The 16,594-nt window shown below is 42.3% G+C and overlaps 2 protein-coding genes across 2 annotated transcripts; one reads left to right on the top strand and one right to left on the bottom strand.

Annotated features, from left to right (window-relative positions):
- Positions 1-1,961: 1,961 nt before the first annotated feature.
- On the top strand, positions 1,962-8,118 carry LOC139448963 (IgGFc-binding protein-like). The gene is made up of 5 exons (XM_071230465.1): positions 1,962-2,014; positions 3,860-3,900; positions 4,403-5,611; positions 7,055-7,168; positions 7,853-8,118. The coding sequence occupies exons 1-5, from the start codon at positions 1,962-1,964 to the stop codon at positions 8,116-8,118; spliced, it is 1,683 nt and encodes a 560-aa protein (XP_071086566.1).
- A 6,478-nt stretch (positions 8,119-14,596) lies between these two features.
- On the bottom strand, positions 14,597-16,089 carry LOC139448104 (uncharacterized). Its single transcript, XM_071229620.1, has one exon. It carries the CDS (start codon positions 15,648-15,650, stop codon positions 14,688-14,690), a length of 963 nt encoding a protein of 320 aa, XP_071085721.1. The 5' UTR covers positions 15,651-16,089; the 3' UTR covers positions 14,597-14,687.
- Positions 16,090-16,594: the final 505 nt, after the last annotated feature.

The following is a 16,594-nucleotide window of genomic DNA, read 5'->3' as shown; positions in this document are numbered from 1 at the left end:
TCTTAAGCAACTCATGCTTGTCGTAAAGGGCGACTAACGGGATCGGGTGGTCAGACTCGCTGACTTGATTGATGTATGTCATCGTATCACAATTGCGTAGAACGATGTTCATGGCGTCAGTCATTGGAATGTCTTACCGAAACACGATTATTTAAAGACCGACGTTATATAGCTGGAATATTGCTGAGTTCGGCATTAAACAACAAACAAACAAACTTAATCAATTAGATAAGGTGGTCAGAGTCGTTGACTGAGTTGATTGCATGTCGTTGTATCCCATTGCATCCCAATATTGTCTTTCGATCTGGAATCCCTAAGTTCACGTCTGATGAAAACCGTATTTGGAAGAAAGGGATTAATAGTGACAGATACTAAACCTGGTGAACAAGGTCCGTGTGGTGGGATAGCTTTAGACATATATGAGGTGAGGGGAGACCCACCTCAGACATACATGAGGTGAGGGGAGACCCACCTCAGACATACATGAGGTGAGGGGAGACCCAACTCAGACATACATGAGGTGAGGGGAGACCCAACTCAGACATACATGAGGTGAGGGGAGACCCACCTCAGACATACATGAGGTGAGGGGAGACCCAACTCAGGCATACATGAGGTGAGGGGAGACCCAACTCAGACATACATGAGGTGAGGGGAGACCCAACTCAGACATACATGAGGTGAGGGGAGACCCAACTCAGGCATACATGAGGTGAGGGGAGACCCAACTCAGACATACATGAGGTGAGGGGAGACCCAACTCAGACATACATGAGGTGAGGGGAGACCCAACTCAGACATACATGAGGTGAGGGGAGACCCAACTCAGACATACATGAGGTGAGGGGAGACCCAACTCAGGCATACATCAGGTTAAGGAACCTCCAGTTCAGACATACATGATGATGTTGATGGAAGATTCAGTTCAGACATACATGATGTAGAGGGAGATTCAGTTCAGACATACATGATGTTGAGGGAGATTCAGTTCAGACATACATGATGTAGAGGGAGATTCAGTTCAGACATACATGATGTTGAGGGAGATTCAGTTCAGACATACATGATGTTTGGGAAGATTCAGTTCAGACATACATGATGTTTGGGAAGATTCAGTTCAGACATACATGATGTTGAGGGAGATTCAGTTCAGGCATACATCAGGTTAAGGAACCTCCAGTTCAGACATACATGATGATGTTGATGGAAGATTCAGTTCAGACATACATGATGTAGAGGGAGATTCAGTTCAGACATACATGATGTTCGGGAAGATTCAGTTCAGACATACATGATGTTGATGGATATTCAGTTCAGACACACATGATGTTGAGGGAGATTCAGTTCAGACATACATGATGTTCGGGAAGATTCAGTTCAGACATACATGATGTTGATGGAGATTCAGTTCAGACATACATGATGTTGAGGGAGATTCAGTTCAGACACACATGATGTTTTGGAAGATTCAGTTCAGACATGCATGATGTTTGGGAAGATTCAGTTCAGACATAAATGAGGATAGCGGAGATCCAGCGGTCGTCGTACACATCCAGACGGAACAAAGACTACTGCATCAAAAAAGGTTATTAATCCATATACACATGATACAACAAAAAAACAATACTCATTAAAAGTATAGAATCACAATAATCATCATACTGTACTGTCGCTTGTCAACTTAAATATAAGATAAGATGTAATATTCTGAAATAATATTTGTACAATACTGTGTTTCCTCCGATATAACCTGTGACTATCATGCATCTGTGGCTTGTGTGTGAAATGTTAGCTCGTCACGCACCCGTTGTGCATTTCTGTCAAATGTTTGTTGTTGAACGCCGCACATATTGCCGGTATATGAGGGTCCTCCCTGAGTAATCGAGTCTGGGCCAGGCAATCCAGTTATTGACAGATTGAGCACCGATCCACGCAATTGGCAATCAGTCAATTCACCGAGAATGGCCATCTCGTACGTCCAGCATAGACTGAATCCCCCACAGGGACATGCAAGGTGCAGATAAGTACACTGACATCATATTACAGTACAAATATAATAAAACCACTACAAATAATACGCAGTAAAACGTAACGAGCCACCACATGCGGAGTTACCCGAGACTATAAAATATACACCAAAAATAACATCGACAAAATGCTAAGATCACACAAAAAATTATTATATTTGACGAAAATGGCACTTCAGGTCTTGACAGATAGTAAACATATGTCGAGGCCGGAGAGTTTAAAACCTACACACACAAAAATGATTCAGCATGTTTTGTTTATGTGCGGATCTGTAACAAAGACGTTCCTGCAAAATATCACGCTGTGAACTTCCGCGCCTACTTTGAACGTGGTTGTAAACAAAATTATCCGATAATGCGACACGGACCGAGATACACACGAGGCCCACCATATATCGATTCCTGGTGTACCACTGTGTTTACTGCAGTTACTGCGGAAGTTCGGGGAGCCAAGGCGGTGATGCAGGAAAGCGATTGATTGGATGCTGATTTAGCTCACCTTTTGTGAAATCTCGGCTTTATTGTCACCAATCTGACGTTAGAAAGTGTTTTGACATTATTGGTATGAAATTGTCACTTGTCTCAAGATAATTGCATTCCTAAGGTGAACGTGAGTCCAACTTAATCAAGGCCTGTATACAGAAAAATATGTTTAAATGTTAAGCATTTGTTTTATCCCATAGACTATTAAAGAAAGGTTTGGTAGTGCACGGAATATCGGAATATCGGAATATCGGTTGCTGTATACACTTAGTTTAAAATATATATTTTCAACCCTATACAGTTAAACCTCGATAACCTGGACGGTACAGATCAAAGTATAATCGTCCGGATTAACAAATGTCCGGATGAACGAATGTACGAATCAGTAGAACGGAACCTGTGCCATTATAGATTAAACATAACCAAATGTTTTCCTATAGACTTCTACACTAACGTTATATATATTTTTTTAAATAACTGAGCATTCAACAGCTATTACATGCATATGTGTGCACAATCTTGCCTTAAAGAAGCAATAAAACAATTGCTAGCTTAGCCAGTAACTTTTCCGAGTACAGAAAGCCTAACACACTACCCCCAGGTCCGCACCGAATGTCACTGGCTTGAAAATATCATTCATCACCACTCGTCTCTTTCCGCAGCCTGCAAGAAGACTCGTCCCCCAATCCATGAATGTTACGACAAACCAATCAAAATGCGCGTGTGGCTTCAAGTACTTCGGTCAAAGAATCCCTCAGGAATAATGTTTGATTTAACACATGTCTTGCATCTAAAATATACTTTGGATACAGTTAAATGTGTTCAATCATACTGTGTAAATACTGTAAGTCCTGATGTGTTTTATATAACATCTGAAATATATATGACATGCGGGACATATACACAAATCATTACGCAGCGAGTTGGCATTTCAACTATGCCCGTTTACGCTTAGACGGAACCCAGTCGCAAAAATGACCACGAGAGGGGGACGAGCCGCTATTCGGCTTGTACCGGAATAACACGAGTTGGTCACGAATGTGAAAATATTTGTGGTTACATTCAGCATAAGTCATCATACCAAAAAACACAGCACTAAATATAGAAAAAAACATGGTCAGTTTTAATCACTGGATGGATGTGTATTTGTCAAAAAATAAAATTCTGATAAAAATCATCCAATCACAGCTGGCAGATGATTCAATCCGCTCTGATTTTGTTTTGGTGTAGTAGAACCTGTATAGATAGTCCAAACAATGATGGCCTGGTGGGGATGACGTACGAACGGGTTCCGGTCTAACGAGGTTTCTCTGTACATGATATAAATACCTTCCTTGTTTTCACTGTAGGTGTATTCCTCCACTGATGGTGGCATCCAGTCAGAGCCAAGGTAAGGGAATGTTTCCTGACAGACTCTAAGAGACCGACATTTCCTTTCTCAAGATAGAGAACATGTCAAATGAACAGTTTTCAAATTATTTTTCCCCCAATTTCTAGAGCAATTCATTGTTAACAGTCCGACCCCCACACTACCAGAAATTCTCTGTAAACGGGTCTATAGTGGTCAAATAGGCAATGCTTCTCCGTACTGTAAGGGAGTGGTCATTTACTATTTGGGCTTGAGACTGGTCTTTGGACTGTAACACATTTTGCTGAACCCACCCCATTTTATGTACCATTTTTTCATGACCCCCACCCCACCACCACCACCACCACCACCACCACCACCCACTCCAGCCAATACACGTAATATTTGGACATCAGGACCAACACCCCCTCTAATAAGTGATCAGTCCCTCAAATTAACCAAAATGAAATTATTTATTTATTGAAAGTCATACTATTGCGCCCTTTCCATACAGATGTGATACATTTCCCCATCAATATTTCAGAGGACCATCGAGGTCAGGAGTTCATCCTAGCCTTCATCAATGGCCATGTCAACGAAAAACACTATGCTTTATACTTTTGGAGCGAAGAGGCTGCCTCAGTAACGACAACAAGCGACCACACTAATTTCTTCAAAACAGAAACACTAACCCCACTGTCTCCAAAATCCGTTTATATCCCAGGTTCCGCCTTTGAGTATCTCGGAGGAATGACAATGGCCATTGAGCGGAAAGTCGTGTACGTAACATCAACGAAACCCATATCGTTGTTCGGGTCCAGCTACAGACAAGAAAGCGGCGGGACCTTCCTCGCCATCCCGGTCCAGCACTTAACCGGACATTATGTCCTTGTGTCCAGATCAGCCATCCCTGCCCCGAGTGAGTTCATCATCGCCGGGACACAGGACAATACAGAAGTAATCATCATCCTTCGCCTCGTCACTGGGAGTTGTGGCAGTGATGGACACACGGACGGAACCACCATCACGAAGACCATCAACCGCTTTGACGTGATTGGCTTAACATGCGGAGGGGATTTCACAGGCACCGTGATCACCAGCGACAAACCAGTGGCCGTGTTTTCAGGAAACCAGATGGCAGCATTACCTGCGACCTCACCCAAGGCGGACCTTCTTATGGAGATGATGATTCCTGTTGAAACCTTTGGAAGCAGTTACATCATCACAACAACATCCCAGAGTCCCACTGGCACCACCCACAGAGTCGTTGCCCATTTAGACAACACAACGGTGACAGTTGGGGGTCAAGCTCAATTCGTCCTGAAAGCTGGAAGCTTCCAGGACATCGACTCGGCAACAACAGGCACGCAGCTCCTCTATTCCTCCAAACCGGTCCTTGTTGTCATGTACGGTACTTTGGTGGTCGGGGGTTTGGGGGACGTATTTATGGCGATTGTTCCCCCCACTCACCGCTTCTTCAGCAACCCCTGGTACGACTATACATGGCTGTTGGTGACATCACTCAACATCTACGTCACAGTGTACTACAACGCCACCGCCTATCCTGGGGTTACATTTAGCGCACCTGATCAGATTGAACACATCCCTGGGAGTGACCTTGCTGTGCTGTCAGCTCCTGCCCTGGATGTGAAGGGGTCGTCTTTTGGGGCACAGGTCCAGCATCTTGGAATGGTCATCTATGGACAGAAGAGTCACGATGCTGCATACGGATTTCTGGGAGGGATGTCCTTCGGTTTGTATTGATCATTGTCCGGCGTCATTCTGATAGTTCTAAATAGTCGCATCATAATTCTGATAGTTCTAAATAGTCGCATCGTCATTCTGATAGTTCTAAATAGTCGCAAAGTGGCCTGTGAAGACCCAGGGTAGAATAGGACTTCAGCAACCCATGCTTGCCGTAAAAGGCGACTATGCTTGTCGTAAGAGGCGACTAGCGGGATCGGGTGGTCAGACTCGCTGACTTGGTTAATGCATGTCATCGATCCCAAAATCGATGCTCATGATGTCAATCACTGATTGTCTGGTCCAGACTCGATTATTTACAGACCGCCGTCATATAGCTGGAATATTGCTGAGTGCGGCGTTAAACAACAAACAAACAAACAAATGTCTCAAAGTAGTCACCATACCAAAGGCAACATTCACAGAAACCAGCAGCTCTTAAAGGCGTTTTCTGTTGGGTATGTTCTATGTTTGCAATATTTTAATGAATGTAATATTGCCTGAAATAAGCAAATGGATATATATTGACTCCGAAGAAAATGTGTTGTGAGCTTAAACACACAGAGAGACTGAACTATATGTTAAATAAAAACAACCAGTTTCAATGTTAGTAATCAATTGAAATGAACTATTTCGCACACAAGCCCCCAACATTTCTAAATAAGAAAAAGGCAATCAGTTAAATCTGATTGTGAACCCAATATAATTGATATAATCGATTTTTAAGGTGCAATTTGTGTTCCAGCATAGCGAACAACATTAATAAGTTTCAGTATTCTTGTGGCCGTGATCGGTTAACCATCTTCCCGAGGCAAGGGATTTAACAGACTATAACAGTCCAGTTTCCACCCTTCCACGTCCCTCCTACTGACCAATCAGATTCCACTTGTATTTGCTTAAAAAATGGCGGCGCCAGGCCAAGAAGATCGTATCGATAATCAAGATCCACATTGTAATAAACGGATCTCATCTCACGGTGTGCAATCAATTCACCTTGAGCACGTTGATTAAAAACAGAAGTGGAAAATATTTGTCGACTCCCAGTTGACGGTAACATGCTATGACAATCGTGAAATTGACCTACATCTGAACGGCAGTAGCCATGTTGTATACGAACCGGATGTCGATTTCGTTACGCGATTTTCATTGGACGATGCATAGATCCGTTAGTCCAGCCGTCGGGAAGACGTCGTTTACAATGAATAGTGTGTTGATATGAACTCTTGCTTTTTAAGGAATATAGTAAAACTGCCAAGCATAGGAAAGTATACACCCATGTTTTGACGGTGGCTAAATATATACCAAACTGGAATGTATGCTTTCTTTTCCCCGACAGTTTTGTACCTGACAGGTTTAAGAAATTTACAGATTCCAGAAATATATTGTACAATTATATATAATTGCAACAGCGTAACAGATGTGAGATCAATCGTTATTTTCCTTTTGATCACAGCCGCCGATCCATGTGTGTCCGTCCCATGCTTGAACGACGGGAGGTGTGTGACCGATGGGGGGTCCTTCCACTGCCTGTGTGGTGCGCGGTATACTGGGTCGACATGCGAGACGGGTGAGAGTAATTACATCTAGACCCTTTTTAATCCGGACACCTCGATTTCCGGACGACGACTGTTTTAAACATCTACATACAACGGATCTGACTTCGTGATTCGTTAAACCGAAAATTTGTTAGTCTGGATTTCAGCAGAAAGGCTACTTACTGCCCGAGATGAATTATAAGTAATCCAGAATTTGCTTCCTGAATGCATTAATCTTTATGTCGTGTTAGTACTTAACCTTGCTGTTTGGTGTTATGTGAAACAATACTGTGAAGCAAAGAGCCTTTCCGTTTCGTTTGATAATCGAGACTGGTTGTTCCCTGGTCTTTCTTCTTTGTGTCCGTGAAGATTCGGGGTTAAAATTGGTTTTAAGAAATGTTTGTCGTAAGAGGCGACTAACGGGATCGGGTGGTCAGGCCTGTGACTTGGCCGATGCATGTCATCGTATCCCTATTGCACGGATCGATGCTCATGATGTTAATCACTGGATTATCTGCCTCGCTGACTTGGTAGATGGCTGTCATCGTAACCCAATTGCTCATGATGTCAATCACTGGAATGTCTGGTCAACTTCGATTATTTACAGATCGACGTAATAAAGCCCGAAACAAATAACAAGGTATACTTCTTTCCATACATACTCATTTCATGTTCGGTCACGTACACCCTTATCATGCCCTTGTGCTCTGTTGTAGCTGTCGTCATCACCGCGACACGTGACAAGACATGGAACATCTACGTGACACATAGGAATCAAGTCAGCGGATGTTCGGTCGTCATGACAACACATGCGGCGACCCCAGTCGACTGCGGCGTGCAGTGCAACTCAAGAGAAGACTGCACAGATTTCAATATGGCGGAGCAGCCGGACATCTTGAACAATTGCAAACTCCTGTCGTGCACTGGGGGATATATGTTGTCAGCATCGGGAAGCTACAACTTTCATGAGAGCGTAATCTAGATCCTGTTCCTAGATACCGACCTTTTAATATTTTCGTTGAGGCCTTGAGATTTTTTTGTGATTCAGTGAATTTAGTTTAAGGCGATTTTGAACAGTATTTCGTTTGAACAGTATTTCGTTTGAACAGTATTTCATGGTAGGTCAGCTTTATGTTGAAGTTTAGTAAGTTGTAGATGTTTACGTCCTCATGAAACCCACGAGCACAAGTCTAGTGCCAACAAACCTACAATTCTGATCAGAGATACTTAGGGATTCGAACCCACTATCATGTTTCTTGCACGCAACCCTGCAAAACGATTTTTCAGCTTCATGTGAAAAAAACGTCTCAGGAGTTGAGTGAGTGAGTGAGTGAGTTGGATTTAACGCCGCTTTTAACAGTATTCCAGTTACATCACGACGTGTCAGCTGAATGTGGGAGGAAAGTCCGAAGTGATGCAGGTCTCAGACGTTTACCACTTCGGTGAAACCCACGCGCACGGGTATGGTGCTGACAAACCTGAAACATATTTGGGGCGAACCGGGATTCGAACCCACAATCATAGGTTTCTGGCGTACCCAAGGGACGCATCTCTGCACAGCAAATCGCGGCGCCCTAGACGACTGGGCCACCCGTGCCCCCTGTCAGCAGTTGACCATATCGGTGAGCTAAGAGCGACAGACCCCTTTCCATATTCATAAGAAATCAATTTTACGATTCCGTCAATATCATGAACATGTGTTTATAAATGGCTATCAAATAGTGATTGTACCAGGTGTTCGCGAAAATATGAGCGTATCCTGACCCATCAGTGGCACCGGTCACAAACACATCCAAAGGCAAGTTAATTGTTCACCTGAAAATACACGAGAACAGTTGGTACAAGTCAAAACAGGGAATTGCATCCGACTTTTGTCACTGACGCTTCAAATTTGGCAATGTTCTCCACATGTCTACAATAAAACTTTTTGAAAGCTTTACAGAGGCATTGAATGTTGTAAACCTTATTCACGAGCACGGTACGAGCCGAATACTTTTCATTTCACAACTCGTTTTGCACAACCAGCATGTCCATCAAATATTATTTTAAATTCTGACGCAATTTCCACCACCACCCACAACCCCCAGCCCAGTATTTTCTTGAACATTTTCTTTCCCTTTTCATCCCAGGCCTGCCCAAGAAAACAAGATGGTCGGTCCTATATCCCCAGGCTGTTCTCTCGTCTCATGCTCTCACGTCGTTGGCTTCCTATCAGTAACATTGTCTGAAATGATCCCATGGCAGTCAGTGGGTACCCGGTAGGATGGAAAGTGAGAGTGAGTGAGTATGGTTTTACGCCGCTTTTAGCAATATTCCATCAATATCACGACGGGGGACACCAGAAATGGGCTTCACACATTATACCCATGTCGGGAATCGAACTCGGGTCGTCGGCGTTACGAGCGAACGCTTTAACCACTAGACTACCCGACCGCCCCTACCCAGGAAAGCATTAGGTCGAACACTGTATAAAGGTTAATAGTCTCAAAGTCACACGCAGGGCAGTTTGAATCAATTATTTACAACCAATAGCATGCAAGGGTGGGCGGGATAGCCAATGGTTGTAACGATCGCTCGTCAGGTTCAAAAGCCGGGTTCGATTCCCCACCAGAGTACAATGTGTGAAGCTCATTTCTTGTGCCCCCACCTCAATATTGCTTGAATATTGCTACAAGCGACGTTAACCATATTTTTCGTAACAAATTAAAAAAAACCAGGAATTGTTTGACGATTACATACAAAATATACTGAAACCGTCTGAAAACATAATGCGCAATCGATTTTTGTAATATTTGGCAAATGGCTACAAAAATCTAATAAAGTTGATCTGTTTATTTATGCATGAGGTAATCAAACACAACTTATATATAATTCGGGTTCGAATCTCATTCGATTTGTTTCGAAATGGACTTGAGCACAAAAGCACATAATTTCTTATGCCTCAACATAAGATTATTCGTTTTTTGTGTGTGTCAGTATACATCGGCAAAGTCAACGGGTAGTTTCACGTCCCATAAAAATTTATTTTTCGCGTCATCAACCGTTGCTACGGTCTTAATTTCATAATTCCATAATTCTAAACAACACACTCATATGACTTCACGTCATGATAACAAAGCTTAGAAAACACTAAAATACGCATTTATCTATCAATTAAATTATAATTCTCAGCTAGACATAAACTAGTTTCTCGATAGGCGCTCCCCTATGGGTAATATAAAATAAAAGATCATCGCATTCACGTTAATAATGTGTACATGCATCAGGCATGATAACGCCGCAAGATGACATCAAAGTGTTGAAGCATTACGCTACCGACGGCTGATTAAACCCAAGTCAATGGTTTAAGTACTGACAGCAAACACAATCCCATATTAACACTTCATTTCGCTAATTGCATGTGTTTATGATTCGTGCTCAAATGACAACATGTTTAATAATTCTGGACTTTAGCATGCCCGGACACATGTATCGATTCCTGTCTTAACATATGTGCTTCTCAAGCTAATGGAAGTTCAATGAAATATCTGACGTTATCTTCATCAAATTTGGACGTCATGCAACCAACAGGATAAAAATGTTTCTCATATTTTTTTATGAATTAGAATGCCTCATTTATATACTGCAATACTCAGTGTGACTCTCCAATTAAATTGAATTAAGTGGAAATTGTTCACAGAATTGTTTCTGATACAGATAAATCATTGATGCAAGCCATCGCTTAATCGGCAAAACATGTCCCAGAATAAATTACTCATGATCGTTATCGTCAATGATTTTATCATGCAATATGAAAGTGTGGTGTGGTGTGGTGTGGTGTGGTGTGGTGTGGTGTGGTGTGGTTTGGTGTGAGTGTGTGGTGTGGTGCGGTGCGATGTGGTTTGGTGCGGTGTGGTGTGTGGCGTGATGCGGTTTGGTGCGGTTTGGTGCGGTGCGGTGCGGTTCGTGCGGTGCGGTGCGGTGTGCGGTTCGGTGCGGTGCGGTGCGGTGTGGTGTGGTGTGGTGTGGTATGAGTGTGTGGTGTGGTGCGGTGCGATGCGGTGCGGTGCGGTGCGGTGCGGTGCGGTGCGGTGCGGTGCGGTGCGGTGCGGTGCGGTGCGGTGCGGTGTGAGTGTGAGTGTATGGTGCGTTGCGTTGCGTTGCGGTGCGGTGCGGTGCGGTGCGGTGCGGTGCGGTGCGGTGCGGTGCGGTGCGGTGCGGTGCGGTGCGGTGCGGTGCGGTGCGGTGTGGTGTGGTGTGGTGTGGTGTGGTGTGGTGTGGTGTGGTGTGGTTTGGTGTGGTGTGGTTTGAGTGTGTGGTGTGGTGTGGTGTGGTGTGGTGTGGTGTGGTGTGGTGTGGTGTGGTGTGGTGTGGTTTGGTTTGGTTTGGTGTGGTGTGGTGTGGTGTGGTGTGGTGTGGTGTGGTGTGGTGTGAGTGTGTGATTTGGTGTGCTGTGGTGTTGTGTGGTGTGTGTGTGTGGTGTGGTGTGAGTGTGTGGTTTGGTGCGGTGCGGTGCGGTGTGGTGCGGTGTGGTGTGGTATGGTGTGGTGCGATGTGGTGCGGTGCGGTGAGTGTGCGGTGCGGTGCGTAGCGGTGCGGTGCGGTGAGTGTGCGGTGCGGTGTGGTGTGGTGTGTGGTGCGGTGCGGTGTGGTGTGGTGCGGTGTGAGTGTGTGGTGTGGTGTGGTGTGGTGTGGTGTGGTGTGATGTGGTGTGGTGTGGTGTGGTGTGTGTGTTGTGTGAGTCACTGCTTTCGGCCTCCAAGAGTTAACATGCTGCTCCCATGCAAGTTGCCTGCCTGATGGATCTCTCAGCTCTGACACTGACACAGTGCTACACAGCTGTAACGTCAGTTCAGTCTCTACTCCCCGAAGTGATACACAGACTGTGCCAGGGACAGAGATATAAACCTACTCATATCCATTGAAGCGGTACGTAGAGTGTTACTTGCAGCAAGGAAAGGCAAAACTCCTGGAGTGGATGCTACTCTGCTGAACTGGTTACAACAGTAAATGAAAGTAAATCTTAAGAAATATTATGTGTTGCTGCAATACAATACAAGTCACAAACACCTGCAAAGACATGTCACTTATTCTCCTGGACAAACCACGGAAACATCATGGTACAAATATAGTGATGCCATTCCTCACTATCGCATAGCATGAAACACATTGTGTGCATCAAAAACGTGGACGTGTATCAATAATAAGTTCCAATTCTACAGCTAGTATATTTGGCAAAACGTATTGACACAGAGCATTATTGTTAATCAGAGCGTTTAGACTCTCACATCGGCATATATTTGAACTCACAACCAATCTCATTATGGACAACGCTTATTGAAGAGACCGCCTCCGTGGTCTAGTGGTAGAGCGTCAGAAGGTCAGGGGTTCGATCCCCGTCCGCGTCATACCAAAAGACGTTAAAAGATGGTACTTGTTGTAACCCTGTCTGGCGCTCGGCATTAAGGGGCTAAAACAAGACTGGTCGGCTCGGAGTCAGTATACTGTGTCTGAGCGGGGTATTCATGTTAAACTGCGGCATGGTATCTCGGTGAACTAGCACTATAAATCGGCATCAGTCCGGACTTGTACAAGCAGCCACACACACGCATGCATGCACGTCGCTATATAAGTGCAATAATCTTGGACGCTACGTTAAACCCCATTTCACCTCACCTGATTGAAGAGCTACGAAATCAGAAGCTGAAGCAGTTTATTTTATCATCCAATAATTTTCTAGCAAGTTAGGTTTCTTTTTCATATCTCCGTTTCATTTGCATTGGTTCCAGATCACAAGAAATTCTAAACGTATTTTTGTTACTTATTAACAAACTTTATGAATGCATATGCGATAATTACATTTATATTTTAAATCTGTTCAGTTAATTTTACAGTAAGGAAGAGGTAGCCAGCTTATATCCGCCGTAGTATTAGGTGTTCGATCGGATTATTCTTGAATTGAAAACACAAGTCCATATGCGGGTTCGCAACGTTTGATTGTGGGCACTGAAAAAAGTTCGTGAAAAACCCGGCAACTGTCTAAACTTGAAATGCCCTGCGGCCGGGTATTGCACTGTTTGCTTTTATATGATTTATTGTATCGTGCAATATGAGACACGTAAAAAATATTTGTGTTGTCGTTGTTCTTCTTCTTGAAGATGTCCTAAATGTTTTACACTGAGAGCGTGCTATACGCTCACCTTTTCGCGAACACCTGGTATCATTACTATTTGATAGTGATTCATAAACACGTGCTCATGATATAGTCGGAACTGTACAATCGTCTTTGCTTTATGCAGAGATTTCTATTGAATACGGGAAGGGTGTTGTCGTTTTATTTACAAAAGTCTTCTTCTTCTCCTTGAAGGTGTCCTTAATGTTTTTTACTGAGAGAGTGCTTTACAAACATTGTTTAACCATTTTCTAAAACATTAAGGACCGTGACGTGTCGTCTAGTTCCACCAGAGCATTACAAAGAAAGGCCTTATATTTACTGACGGGAAAGCAACTTGTCTCGCTGGAGTTGCAAATATTTGACCCTCAAAGCCTGTTGTGTGTTACATGGGTTCCCTCCCATCAGTCAGACAGGCCATTTGTCATACACCTTGTTATGCCAATCGTCATACAGTTGAGTAGAGGGGTAATTAGAGCACTCACCTTAAGCTGTAATGGTCTGACCCCACACTCTGAGCTAAGGTCTTTGTTACAACAGCAATGTTAAATTCATAAATGACAATAGACTCCAGAGACTGAAAGATCTACTGACCCAAGGAAGGAAAAGTCCAATCCAGTTCCTTGATGCTGCAGGTAACATTGAAGCTTAGATACCCATAATACGCTATTATGATGCTTTGAATGTCGAATTATATTATTAATTCTCGTTAAATATGGTTCATATTTATAATATTATGTTGAATAAACCATACTAATTTATTAATTACTTTTCTGCTTTACAATTTGTTTTCTTACAATCTGCAAATGAATTAGCCCAAGATCATTCATAATTATAATCCTGGTGTTCCCTATAACTCAAACTTAAACATAAACACAGTTAATGATCTGTGTGGAACAGTCCATATTGATAGGTAGAAGGCAGGGGAATAGTGGTCCAGTCATGCATATCCTATGTTGTTATAAGCTGTATGACAAATGGCCTGTATGACTGATGGGAGGATACCGTTACATGTAGGACCCCCAGTCAGACCACGATTAAGGCAATGCAATACAAATATTTACAAAATGGAATTCATAAGGAGCCTTGCTCCAAGCGGTAAACTAAAGGCAGATATAGTTAGACTGTGCTATTGCAGATTATAGACTGCGTATATTTCACACACATAGTACAGGACTAGGCCCGACCTCACTAGCTTCTTGCTTCACTTTGTGTTTGCTAATTAAGAGTTGACATATGGAAATGTTTGTTTGTTTAAGTTGTACGTGACCGAACATGGATAGAGTAAGTATGCAAAGAAGTAGAAGAAGTCTTTATTTGTACCAAGGCCACTGGCCCATATACAATACATACATTTGAAATAGTGTGGTACATGAAAAAAGGTAATGCCAGGTACAAATTTACAGGTTTACAGGCTTTTCATAATTACGTCTTCTTTCATAGCTGTAATACAGGTATTTACATAGTTTTCCAAGTAATTGTTTACACGAAGATGACAGTAGCGTTTTAAATTTATGCATATTTGGATTATTGCAAAATGTTGTTGGTAAATACAGATGTTTAATATCGTTGTAATATTCACATTCTAAAGTAAAATGATATTCATTCTCTATACTTGTTTCACATATGGGGAAGAGTCGTAAACGTAAGTCAATATCAGCCCATCTACCTTCGTTTACCTTAAGTCTTAGTAGCCCGGCTCTAAGCCTTATCAAAACATTTCGATATTTTATTTCAGTAATAATGGAAAGGTATTTTTCTGGTTCCAGGAGACTTTTAAATTCTTTATACAGAATGTACCTAGAACTAGCCTTGATAGTACTATTCCATGATTGGTAAAACATATTTATCAAAACGTTTTTAAAACTATTCATGAATGATGGTTTGTCGCCAACAGCTTGACTGAGCCAAACTACTCCGAATCCGTGAGAAAATAATAAGGAACGAATAGAAGAAGCATAGTTATGACGACCACACTTGTCGTTATATACAAGCATATTATAAGATTTTCTTGGTATCCTATCTTCGTCCATTTCAATCAGTTTTAGCCAATACTTTACAGAACGACACATAACATTTACATGTAATGGGTACCGACCGCATTCCCCATACACAATAGCATTTGGGGTTTGCAAACCAACGTTAAGAAACTTCTTACAAGCCATAATATGCACTTGTTCTATTTTTTCAAATCTGTCTACACCCCATATTTCCGCACCATATAAAAGAATAGGTTGAATCTGAGTATCAAATATTTTAAAGAAAACTGAAGTGTCAACAAAACCAATCTTCCGTAAATTGCGAAATATTTCCATTAAAGCTCGTTTACCCCTTGATGCTAGATCTGAAACACATTGGTTCATCTTTGATGTATATGAGAATACAAACCCAAGATATCTATAGGAGTTGGCGGTTGAAATACGTTTGCCTTTATAGAACCATTTCTCATGAACAGATAACCGCCCTCCTCGTCTAAATACAACAACACTCGTTTTATCTAAATTAACCGTTAATCCATGTGAATCTGCAAAGTTATCAAGAATATTAAGTTGGTTCTGTAAACCAGTTACTGTGTCAGAGACAAGAATAACATCGTCGGCAAACAATAATAATAATATTTCAAACAAGTCAGGAAATAATTGTACGCCGTGTTTCCCATGTGATGAAACATCATTTGACAGTTCATTGATGAAAAAGGAAAATAATAGAGGGCTTAATATACAGCCTTGTTTAACTCCGTTAGGACAATCAAAATATTCTGTATAAATGTTATCATTACATCTCACACACGCTTTCACGGAGGCATAGATTCCCATAAGTGCTCTCATCATCTTACCACCCAAGCCTGCATCGTGCAGACACTCCCATAGTTTAAGATGATTTACTGAATCAAAGGCTTTTTTAAAATCCACAAAAGCAACGTATAATTTCCCTTTTCTTTTCGATAAACATTTGTTAACAATTGCATTCAACGTGAATATGTGATCAGCAGGAGAATATCCCTGTCTAAAGCATGCTTGTGTCTCAGGTAATTTACTTCTTATATTAGCCCAGTTTGTAAGTCTAGAGTTTAAGACACTTGTGTAAACCTTACTAATTGTACACAATAGAGATATCCCTCTAAAGTTATCCGGATTATTTTTGTTACCTTTCTTATGTAGTGGAAGGATAATAGCTTTCGTCTAGTTCTGAGGGAATAATCCAGAATCAAATAACTTATTGAACAAATTTCGTAGGAAAGGAGTTATTACATTTTCACAACATTTTAGCATTTCAATGACCACGTCATTAACACCAGGGGATTTGC

Source organism: Haliotis cracherodii, unplaced genomic scaffold (assembly GCF_022045235.1).
Source record: "Haliotis cracherodii isolate W230 unplaced genomic scaffold, xgHalCrac1.p SCAF_7, whole genome shotgun sequence".
Classification (NCBI taxonomy): Eukaryota; Metazoa; Mollusca; class Gastropoda; order Lepetellida; family Haliotidae; genus Haliotis; species Haliotis cracherodii.
The sequence above is the reverse complement of the archived record's forward strand: the minus strand, read 5'-3'. Positions and strand labels throughout refer to the sequence as shown.